Source organism: Muntiacus reevesi, chromosome 5 (assembly GCF_963930625.1).
Source record: "Muntiacus reevesi chromosome 5, mMunRee1.1, whole genome shotgun sequence".
NCBI lineage: Eukaryota > Metazoa > Chordata > Mammalia > Artiodactyla > Cervidae > Muntiacus > Muntiacus reevesi.
In genome coordinates, this window is record NC_089253.1 from 53,791,831 (window position 1) to 53,804,234 (window position 12,404).

At 38.3% G+C, this 12,404-nt stretch overlaps 1 protein-coding gene across 5 annotated transcripts in view; it reads left to right on the forward strand.

Moving 5' to 3' along the window:
• LOC136168958 (C4b-binding protein alpha chain-like) overlaps nucleotides 1-12,404 on the forward strand; it is a 68,310-nt gene that overhangs the window by 2,021 nt on the left and 53,885 nt on the right. Inside the window, exons 1-4 of one of the 5 annotated variants that reach the window (XM_065936701.1) lie at nucleotides 2,470-2,799; nucleotides 3,392-3,482; nucleotides 3,938-4,135; nucleotides 6,953-7,129. In XM_065936701.1, coding sequence (XP_065792773.1) covers nucleotides 4,078-4,135; nucleotides 6,953-7,129 — 235 coding nt within the window. In that variant the 5' untranslated portion in view covers nucleotides 2,470-2,799; nucleotides 3,392-3,482; nucleotides 3,938-4,077. Of the gene's footprint in view, nucleotides 1-2,469; nucleotides 3,483-3,937; nucleotides 4,136-6,952; nucleotides 7,130-12,404 lie in introns of those variants that run through there. The other 4 variants (XM_065936702.1, XM_065936703.1, XM_065936706.1 and 1 more) reach the window with 4 other exon arrangements.

Genomic DNA, 12,404 nt, shown 5'->3' on the forward strand with positions numbered 1-12,404 from the left:
TGGGTAGGAAGAATCAATATGGTCAAAATGACTATACTACCAAATGCAATCTACAGATTCAATGTAATCCCCCTCAAATTACCAATGGCATTTTTCACAGAACTAGGACAAAAAGATTTCACAATTCATATGGAAATACAAAAGGCCCCTATTAGCCAAAGCAGTCTTGAGAAAGAAGAATAGAACTGGAGGAATCAACCTTCCTGACTTCAGATTATACTACAAAGCTACAGAAATCAAGATGGTATGGTACTGTCACAAAAACAGAAGCAAAGACCAATGGAACAAGACAGAAAGCCCAGAAATAAACCCATACACCTATGGGTAATTTATTTTTAACAAAGGAGGCAAGAATATACAATGGGGCCAAGACAGCCTCTTCAATAAATGGTGCTGGGAAAACTGGGCAACTACATGTAAAAGAATGAAATTAGAACACTGCCTAACACCATACACAAAGATGAACTCAAAATGGATTAAAGACATAAATGTAGGACCAGAAACTATAAAACTCTTAGAGGAAAACATAGGCAGAACACTCGATGACATAAATCAAAGCAAGATCCTCTATGACCCACCTCCTAGAGTAATGGAAATAAAAACAAAAATAAACAAGTGGGACCTGATTAAACTTAAAAGCTTTTACACAGCAAAGGAAACTATAAGCAAGGTGAAGAGACAACCCTCCGAATGGGAGAAAATAATAGCAAATGAAGCAACTGACAAAGGATTAAGTTCCAAAATACAGAAGCAGCTCATACAACTCAATACCAGAAAAACAAACAACCCAATCAAAAAGTGGGAAAAAGACCTAAACAGACATTTCTCCAAAGAAGACACAAAGATGGCTAACAAACACATGAAAAGATGCTCAACACTGCTCATTATTAGAGAAATGCAAATCAAAACTACAGTGAGATATTTCACCTCACACCGGTCAGAATGGCCATCATCAAAAAGTCTACAAACCATAAATGCTTGAGAGGGTGTGGAGAAAAGGGAACACTCTTGCACTGTTGGTGGGAATGTAAATTGATACAGCCACTACGGAAGATGGTATGGAGATCCCTTAAGAAACTAGGAATAAAACCACCATATGACCCAGCAATCCCACTCCTAGGCATATGCCCTGAGGAAACCAATATTGAAAGACACGTGTATCCCATTGTTCATTTCAGCACTATTTACAATAGCTAGAACATGGAAGCAACCTAGATGAATCGACAGATGAATGGATAAATAAGTTGTAGTACATGTACACAATGGAATATTACTCAGCCATAAAAAGAAACACATTTGAGTCGTTCTAACACACTTTGAGCAGTTTCAAAAGAAACACATTTGAGTCAGGTGGATGAACCTAGAACCTATTATACAGAGTGAAGTTTGTAAGAAAGAGAAAGATAAATTCTAACACATATATACGGAATATAGAAAAATGGTACTGAAGAATTTATTTGCAGGGCAGCAATGGAGAAACAGACATAGAGGATAGACTTATGGACATGGGGAGAGGGGAGGAGAGGGTGAGATGTATGGAGAGAGTAACATGGAAACTTACATTACCATATGTACAACAGATAGCCAATGGGAATTTGCTGTATGTCTCAGGAAACTCAAACAGGGGTTCTGTGTCAACCTAGAGGGGTAAGATGGGGAGGGAGATGGGAGGGAGTTTCAAAAGGGAGGGGATATATGTATACCTATGGCTGATTTATGTTGAGGTTTCACAAAATAGCAAAATTCTGTAAAGCAATTATCCTTCAATAAAAAATTAATTAAAAAAATTACTGAAAACTTGGAACTAGGGAAAAAGAAATCAGTGGAGACATTTTCTAATGGCTTACTGAGTATTCTCTAGCAGACACTCTCTAGCAATTATTGATTCCATAGTGTGTGTAATTTTGATTGCCTTTAAAAAAAATTATGCTTTTTTACAACTCTCTATAATAGAGTAGAGTTAATTTGTAGAAAATGGATGGGAGTGAAAATGATTCAGAGAACTATACAAGTGATTCCTGATCACAGAAAACAAATGAATTTTGTCCAATAGAGATTCAGCTAATTGCCATCAGTTAGAAAAGCTGATTTCAAATATTACAATTTGCTGCTCAGCATATTAACCAGTTTTACCTCTAGTAGAAAAGTCATTTTGGAATGCCTTTGACTGACTGACTATATATTTCATATCTCTGTTCCTCAAATTCTTTAAATTAGTTGTAGTATCTTAATAATTCCTTCATTAATTAATGAATCAAATAAAATCTTTGACACATGTTCATTTTATAATTACATGAATGCCATGTATTAATTTTTTGAAAATTATACTTTAAAAGATGCTTGCACTATAAGATCTCAATATATTAGTTGACCAAAGATATGGAAACACCATACGAGCTGATTATCATATAATCAATGATAAGCTGTCAGTGTGGATTCAAGGAGCTGTGGTAGAGTTTCTGGGTGACTCTTCTTTTTATTTACCCTGCGTTGCTTTTACTTCATTTAGCTGCTGATTCTACTTTGCATTAAGCAATGCAGAGGAAGGGATTGCAAACACAGATGAGGCACAACTCCTGTTCTAGAATTGTTGACAGTTGTTAAAGAGAGAAACACAGGTCCCAAATGGTGTCATCTCTGCTAATGTCGTGATGCCAAACCTAGATTTAATACTTGACCTAATTGCAATTTTGACTTTCCCCAGGAATATAATCATAATTGGACCACTCTGGAATTTTCTGGTCAGTACAATTGAGATAAACTGCAAGATTACATTCTCATCATTGCCCCCAAAAGAAGGTGACCAACCCTGAAACAATTCTTCCTTTTCTTTTGTTAATAACTTCCTTGCCCCACTCTCCTGTAATAAAACCCTGCATTTTGTACAGCTCCTCAGAGGGCCCTTCTGTTTACTAGATGGTGTGTTGCCTAATTCATGGTTTGCTGGATAAAACCAACTAGGTTTTGAAATTTACTCAGGTGAATTTTGTTTTTTAACAGTCTAGTGGGGGAGAAAAGCATTAATAAGTCATTAACAAAGTATGATAAAGGGTGGGGATGAGAATCACATTTGAGACTTTACTGTATCTTTATGCTTTATATTTATTATGATGTTTTATATTATTTTATTTAAACCTAAAATTTTGAGTAATTTTATCCCAGTTTTATAATTGGTGCACAGACAACCAGTTAATGGCTGTAATCATCATGAACAAGAAACCATGGGAAACCAAAAGCAAATTTACATGCTTTCATTCCTAAGACCAAAGCGTTCCCCTCATCTCTCAGCTCATTTGGTTGACTCTGGACTCAGGTCAAATCCTGCTCTGAAGAGCATGGAATGGGAAACCGGGGGCAGACCTGGCAAACGAGGACTCTGTCGTTGCTGCAGGACTCTGGAGCCCTCCTCAACCTTGGAATCCACCAGGACACGCTCCTTTCTGGGAAGCAATACGGTCTGGAGGCTGTCAGAGACAGGCAAGGTTAGTTGACTTCCTTGAGCTTTCGGGCTTCAGTGTTGCTTGAAGCCTTAGGATACCTGGTATTTGAGGAGGGAGGGTGGGCGGTAGCACCCAGAGTTAGGTTGTACTTGGGAAATCACCAGGAATGCACTTCTCCTCTCACTTTCCCACCTCCACCCACTATGCTGGAGAGAGCTGCACAAGGCGGACTGCAAACACTGGCAAATATTGACAGAAGTGAAGGTCACAGTAAGACCGTTTAGCCTGAATCTGTTGAGGAATGATTGGCTTGCAGTTCAAAGGGACTGGTCAACTGGATTTGCATAAACAACACAGGCCATTTCTGAAACTGAGTTTTAAAACTAGCAATTCTTTTTATCACCTCCTTGTGTCTTTGGAAAATCTCTCCTTGTACCAACTTCCTTACAGCTATTCTTATTTCCTATCATAGAATTTTTTTTTTTTTTTCCTTCCAGGATAGAAAAAATCAATACAACCCTGTCTCTAGGAAGGAGTGAACAATCTGATCTCAAGTGGTGTGAGAAGACCTATTTTGATCCAAACCAGGGTCTTAGGCTGGGTTATTTCCAACCCTGGTCCAACAATTGATCATAAGATGTTTTTTTGGCTTATGTGCTATCTTGTGGATGTGTGGCTGATTTCTGCCTCAGATGGTATGTATGCTTTTCTTAAGTTCAGACTGTAAGGCGCTTTATATCAGCATGTGGATTATGAGGCATTCTGTCTAAGATTTTAATGAAATTGAAATTTATAAAACATATTTCCTTTATTGAATAATCTCAAGTTACTTGGTATTATGCTCTGTACTCAAGAGTAAATTTCTAATGACCTGGCTCTAAGAAGTGAGTCATTTTTTGCTACTTCCCCTTTCTGTTTTGGAAATGAAAAATGTACCAATTTCAAAATCTTGAGAGGTCTTCCTTATGATGAACTCCGGTACTTCTATTTGGAAAGGGGGATTGTATTTTTAGGAGTGGATAACTAATGGCTGAATTTGAGTAAAATTCTTGTTTTTCTTTTGAAAACAAAACTTTGGCAATCCTTGGGGAGGGAAGGATGTGGATGTTCATGGACATGGGAGAATACAAGGAGTCAGAATTAATAGTCAAGCAACAAGACACTTGGATGGGGACTCCAGTAAGTGCTTCCTCAAGGCACGTGACATGTCAAGTGAATTGGTTTTTTTTTTTCCTTTTTTTCCCTTCCAACAAAGAGCTATCCAAAACTTACCCCAGTGAACAACAGCATATTCATTGCAATTGAGGGAAAAGGACAAATTCTGGGGACTTAACTTATGTAATGATTTTTAATGCCTCTAAGGGATGGAATGCCCTCACTCCTGAGTGCTGCTTTAAGTTTTATCTTCTGCTTCTTTGTTCATCTTGTCATCCCCTTGTATTCAACATCATGCCTCCAGTAGGCCATGGTAAGACTTTATAAGAAAAAAAATTCTCAACTTTTAGGAATCCATTTAACTCTAGTGGCAGCCTTTCCTTTGAAGGTATGTAGTAGCTCTGGTGTGTGTGTGCGCTCAGTCACGCCCAACTCTTTGCGATCCCATGGACTGTATCTCGCCAGACTTCTCTGTTCATAGGATTTCCCAGGCAAGAATACTGGAGTGCGTTGCCATTTCCTTCTACAGGAGACCTTCCAGAACCAGGGATCGAACCTGAGTTTCCTTCATTGGCAGGTGGATTCTTTAATGCTGCAACACCTGGGAAGCCCATTCAGCTCTTGAATGTAAAGTAGAAGTGTAAGTCGCTCCAGTCTTGCCCTACTGTTTGTGATCTCATGGACTGTAGCCCGCCAGACTCCTTTGTCCATGGAATTCTCCAGGCAAGAATACTGGAATGGGTTGCCATTCCCTTCTCCAGAGGATCTTCCTGACCCAGGGATCAAACCTGGGTCTCCTGCATTGCAGGCAGATTCTTTACTGTATAAACCATCAGCTTGTACTCAGAATTAACGTAGCTGAATTAGTAGACCCAGTCACCCCTACAAGAAGGAAAGGATTTCTATGTACTTTTTTGGGGGAACTTTAATTTATTTAATATCACACTGCTTTAAAATTTTTATATGACGAAAAAATTTAAACACATACAAAAGACGTAAGTATAAAAGGAACTCATTTGTGGGACTTTTGAGGTCATCCAGTGTCTAAGACTCCATGCTTCCAATGCAAGGGGCCTGGATTTGATCGCTGGTGAGGGAGCTAGATCCCCCAGGCTACAACTAAGATCCAGTGCAGCCAAATAATTAATTAAATATTAGAAAAATGAACTCATATGTATTATCAACACATGACTTTTTTCATCTACAATTCTGCTTTGCATTATTATTTTGTAGTAAATATATCATACTATTTTATTTTATCCATCATTTAATTTTTGAGTTGGAAAAATTTATGTTCTCAATTTACAAATGTGACACCTGAAATCTAAGTGATTTGTTTAGGTTCATAAAGCTCACTTGGGATGTCTATGATAATGGAGAATAACTAGTCCATATTCTCTTCATTAATACTGTTTTTAGGAATGGCTAGATTAGTTTTGCTTTATACCTGGAGTGTAAAGTTCTCCTTTATACCTAGAGTAAAGCACACCTGTATATTTATCCTTTAGTCACATTACCAAATTCACATCCCTCTGTATTCTCCTGTTTTTTCCACCTGGGGAGAACAACAACAACAACAACAAAAAGTAAAAAAATGATGACTAATGTGTGTATGTGACAGGATGAAAGGGAAGGAAACACTTGCCTTAAACGTGGTCTCAAGAATTTTGAGCAATGCTTAACACAAGAGAATGATGAATGTGCTATTGGTAATTTCGACTTACATTCTAAATTTCAGTAAGTTCTAATGTCGGTTGTAACTCTTATGCACAATCAAGATGTATCCTCACTTAGGGCAACCCAATTTTTTCTCATCCTGCATTAATACGGTTTGGTTCCTGGTACCAGTCCATAATGGGCTTCCCCGGTGGCACTAGTGATAAAGGACCCGCCTGCCAATGCAGGAGATGTAAGAAACGTGAGTTTGATACTTGGGTAGGGAAGATCCCCTGGAGAAGGAAATGGCAACCCACTCCCGTATTCTTGCCTGGAGAATGTAATGGACAGAGGAGCCTGGGGGCTATAGTCCATGGGGTTGCAAAGAGTCAGACACGACTGAAGTGATTTAGCAGCAGCAGTAGCAGCAACCAGTCCATAATAAAAGCTGCAGTTTTGAGAATTCCCTGGTAGTCCAGTGGTTAGAATTCTGCACTCTCACTGCTGAGGGCCTGGGTTCAATCCCTGGTTGGGGAACTAAGATCCCACAAGCTGTGCTATGTAGAAAATAAATAAATAAACAAAATACGCAGTTTTACTTCTCGTTTTCACTCTTATTGGTGAAGCCTGAGGAGGTCTACCCATTGCTGTGGTGGGTTTCAGCTTCGCCCTTTCAGCTCTCTGCCTGTTTTCTTGTTCAGTGGGCCACTGTCCTGACCCCTTGCTGGTGACTGATGAGTTCAGTTCCTTGGAGCCTGTCAATGTGAATGACACTATCATGTTTAAAGGCAATGAGCATTGCATCCTCAAGGGCAGCAGTTGGAGCCAGTGCCGAGAAAACCACACCTGGGTGACTCACTTTCCTGTCTGCAAAAGCAGTAAGTATAAGAGAAAAGAGTGAAAATCCCAAAGACCCTGATCAGCAGTGAAAATCTAGACATTTGCCACAAATCCACAGCACTATTCTCTTTCTTGTATCTGGGGGGAGGGTTTTAGGATCCAGCAGGCAATCAAGAAAAGAGCCAAGCCTCAACTCAAGCAATGCGTTCTAATGAAATGATTAGCACCCAACAATAATCCCCCGAAGTAGGATTCCTGTGCTAGTAGGCCTAAAACAGGGTAGTTTGGGACATCTGACTATGTTTTTGTAAAATTTCAAGATTAAACAATAGCTTTTCTTGAAAGATACACAAAACAGGGAAAAAACCATACTTCATTGCAAAATTACATAAAATAAATTTGAGCATATTTTCTTTGTCAGTACAAGTCATAGCTCTTAGAGATAATTGGTTGGATGTGTTTAATGACTTTTTCTTCTGTTTACACAGATAGTTAAATAAATGCACACACATATGAACAGACATTTGTTGCTGTTCAGTCTCTTAGTTGTGTCTGACTCTTTGAGACCCCATGGACTGCAGAACACCAGCCTTCCCTGCCCTTCACCATCTCCCGGAGCTTGCTCAAACTCATGTCCATTGAGTCAGTGATGCCATCCAACCATCTTGTCCTCTGTCATTCCCGTCTCTTCCTGCCTTCAATCTTTCCCCACATCAAGGTCTTTTCAAATGAGTCAGCTCTTCCTATCAGGTGGCCAAAGTATTGGAGTTTCAGCTTCAGCATCAGTCCTTCCAATGAATATTCAGGACTGATTTCTTTTAGGATGGACTGGTTGGATTTCCTTGCAGTCCAAGGGACTCTCAAGAGTCTTCTCCAACACCACAGTTCAATAGCATCAATTCTTCAGTGCTCAACCTTCTTTGTGGCCCAACTCTCATGTCCATACTTGACTATTGGAAAAACCATAGCTTTGATTAGATGGACCTTTGTCTGCAGAGTAACGTCTTTGCTTTTGAACATGCTGTGTCAAGGAGCAAGCGTCTTTTAATTTCATGGCTGCAGTTACCATCTGAAGTGATTTTGGAGCCTAAGAAAATTAAGTCTGTCACTGTTTCCATTGTTTCCCCATCTATTTGCCATGAAGTGGTGGAACTGGATGCCATGATCTTTGTTTCTTGAATGTTGAGTTTTAAGCCAGCTTTTTCACTCTCCTCTTTCACTTTCATCAAGAGGCTCTTCAGTTCTTCTTCTCTTTCTGTCATAAAGGTGGTGTCATCTGCATATCTGAGGTTATTGATATTTCTCCCAGCAATCTTAATAGCCAGCTTGTGCTTCATCCAGCCCGGCATTTCTCATGATGTACTCTGCATATAAGTTAAATAAGCAGGGTGGCAGCCTTGACATACTCCTTTCCCAATTTGGAACCAGTCTGTTGTTCCATGTCTGGTTCCAACTGTTGCTTCTTGACCTACGTTGTACAGGTTTCTCAGGAGGTTGGTAAGGTGGCTTGGTATTCCCATCTGTTTAAGAATTTTCCAGTTTGTTGTGATCCACATAGTCAAAGGCTTTAGCATAGTCAATGAAGAAGAAGTAGGTGTTTTTCTGGAACTCTCTTGCTTGGAATCTATGCAATCTTGCATGGAATCTATGATTCTATGGGTGTTGACAATTTGATTCTGGTTTCTCTACCTGTTCAAAATCCAGATTGAACATTTGGAAGTTCTCTATTCATGTATTGTTGAAGCCTAGCTTGAATAATTTTGAGCATTACCTTGCTGGCATGTGAAATGAGTGCAATTGTGTGGCAGTTTGAACATTCTTTGGCATTGCCCTTCTTTGGGCTTGAAATGAAAACTGACCTTTTCCAGTCTTGTGACCACTGCTGAGTTTTCCAAATTTGCTGGCATATTGAGTGCAGCACTTTCACAGTGTCATCTTTTAGGATTTGAAATAGCTCAACTGGAATTCTTTCAACTCCGTTAGTTTTGTTCATAGTGATGCTTTCTAAGGCCCACCTGACTTCACATTCCAGGATGTCTGGATCTAGGTGATCACACCATTATGATTGTCTGAGTCATGAAGATATAGTTCATGAAGATATAGTTTTTGTATAGTTCTTCTTTGTTTTCTTGCCACCTTTTCTTAATATCTTTTGCTTCTTTTAGGTCCATACCATTTCTGTTCTTTATTTTGCTCATCTTTGCATGAAGTGTTCCCTTGGTATCTCTAATTTTCTTGAAGAGATCTCTAGTCTTTCCCATTCTGTTGTTTTCCTCTATTTCTTTGCATTGATCACTGAGGAAGGCTTTCTTATCTCTCCTTGCTGTTCTTTGGAACTCTGCATTCAGATGGGTGTGTCTTTCCTTTTTTCCTTTGCCTTTCACTTCTCTTCTTTTCTCAGCTGTTTTTGTAAGGCCTCCTCAGACAACCATTTTACCTTCTTGGATTTCTTTTTCTTGGGGATGGTTTTTATCACTGCATCTTGTACAGTGTTACAAACTACATATTTACCTACAACGATGGTATTTGGCTATATGTATTTTTGAAATAACTATTTTTTCATATAACAGTGTATGTGGGAACTTTTTCAGATCAGTATGTAAAGCTCTGTCTCCTACTTTTTAACAGTATGTTGTTATACCATTTCTCATAGTGATGAACATTTATTTTATTTCTATAGTTTTGCTTTACAGTGATGAAATGAATGTGTATATATATGTGTGTGTGTGTGTGTGTGTGTATGTGTGAGTATGTATACACGTACAACTTTATGCTATTATTTCTACAGGATAGACTCCTAGAGTGATTGGTGAGTCACATGATATCATCATTTGCTAAATATATGTAAAAAATCCAAGTAATTCTATTATTTACTAAAAACTTTATTCTTTGTTACAAAATAAACATTGAAAAATCAACAGTTTCACTTTCTGGTAATAATTATTAGATAAATATTGAAATATTTCATTATATTTAGAATAATTTAATAAATTATTCCATGTAAAAATAATTCCATTCATGAGACCTATATGAAAATTTACCAAAGAGCAGAAAAGAAGGTGTGAATGAAAGAAAAGACCCCAGACACAGAGACTCAGTATTACAATGCAATCCTAACCAGAATTTTCAATTTAAAAATAAGAAGCAAATATTAATTTAAAAATCTCATTTGGAATGGTACATATCCGACACTGCAAAATTTAATTCTTTATTTCAACACTTCATGTTTTAGAGCGGTTTTAGGTTTCTAATAAAGTTGAGAGGAAGATCCAGAGATTTCCCCTGCTGCTCCCGCACCCACACATGCACAGCTTCCCACCCATTATCAACATCACTCACAGAGTGGTGCATGTGTGGTAACTGACACATCATTGTCACTCAAAGTCCATAGTTTACCTGACAGAGTTCACTGTCGGTATTATACATTCAATGGATTTGGACCAATGTATAATAACACATGTACATCATTATAACCTCATGTGGAGTAGTCTCACCACCCTAAAAATCTGTGCTCTGCTTATTTATCACTTTACTCCCCCACCCTTCTCAACCACTGATCTTTTTGTTGTTTCTGCATTTTTGCCTTTTTCAGAATGTCCTATAGTTAGAATCATACATTTGTAGCCTTTTCAGATTGACTTCTTTCACTTAGTAACATCCATAAATTTTCCTCCATGTTTTTCATGGCTGATATCTCATTTCTTTTTAGTGCTGAGTAATATTTCTGGATGTAACACTGTTTGCTTATCCATTCACTTTCTGAAGGACATCTTGGTTTCTTCCAAGTTTGGGCAATTATGAATAAAGCTGCTAAAAATATCCATGTGAAGGTTTTTGTATGGATGTAAATTTTCACCTCCTTTGGGAGTTGGATTGTTTGATTGATCAGCATACATTTAGTTTTCTGAGAAACTGTTATAGCCACGCTTTCCAGGAACCAAACTCACTCAGAAGGACAATGCAGATAGTGGAGTGCAGTTTATTACACCAGCGGGCCCAAGGCAGAGTCTCCTCTTAGCCAAGGACCCCGACCAGCATTTGTGAAAATCTTTTATACCCCATGTGTATGAGGTGTACATGTCCAAACCCACTACCCCAATTCCCTTGAGACTTACATAAACAAAGGAAGGATAAATACAACTACAATAACCCCATCATTCACGTGTTATGTGTTCAAACAGTCAATAATCAATAAGCCCGCAGTTACATTCCAAATAGTTAATAACTGATAAGCCTGTGCTTACATTCTGATAGATAGTGTCCGGAGGCAGGGGTGATTAGTGTCTGTTTTCTCTTAGGTGATGAGTAACCTGGATATGATCTTCAAGGTTCCTCTGTCCAGAGGGGGTCTTATCCTTCCATTGTCGTTCCCACAGGCACTAAGCAGAGAGTTCAGAGTCCACTGGAGAGGTGGCAGAGCACGATCAGCACAGACAGGCCTGAGATGGAGTCCAGGCCCTATGAATTCCTTCTTCAAAACCACCAAAATATCTTCCAAAGTGACTCTACCATTTTGCATCCCTATCAGCAATGTATGAAAGATACTGTTGCTCCAAATCATTCCTAGCGTTCGGTGTTGTCAATGCTCCAGAATCTGACCATTCTAATAGATGTGCAATGGTGTCTTGTTTTAATTTCTATTTCCCTGACATATGATGTAGAGCATCTTTTCATATGCCATCTGTACATCTTTGGTGAGGTGTCCATTCAGAATACTGTAGTTCCTCAGTAAACTCATTGCAATTCTTCTTTCTTTCTTCCACATAACTTTAAAATCAGGTTTTGATCTTTTGAAAATTATGTATTAATAGCTCAAGCAGTACACCTCTGTTGTAGAAAAATATAGAAGATAAATGAAGAAAATATTTAATTACCTACAGACCTACCACTCTAGAATAACAGAGTACTTTGATATATAATTTTCAGACTTTGTTTTCTATTCATATATGTTGGTGTATTTTTTACAAAAATAGTATTATATTACACATACTGTTTTATGCTTTGGTGTTTTAGTTATCTTTATGTTTCAAAGACCTTTATTTTTCAATAAATATACCTACATAATTACTATTAACTTAGCCATTAATTTTGATCAATATGTTTAGACTCATGTAACCTCAGAAATGAAAGGGACCTTAGTGATAATATTATTTAGCCTGCTCACCTTATAGATTAAGGAGGAAGCTGAGGAAGATGAAAAGGCTTGTTTCATGCCATGTGGTTAGTGGAAGGGCCAAAAACAAAGCTCATGACATCTAGTACCTTGCCCACCTCTCTCTCCACAATTTTATAGACTCACCCGCTTTCCTCCCA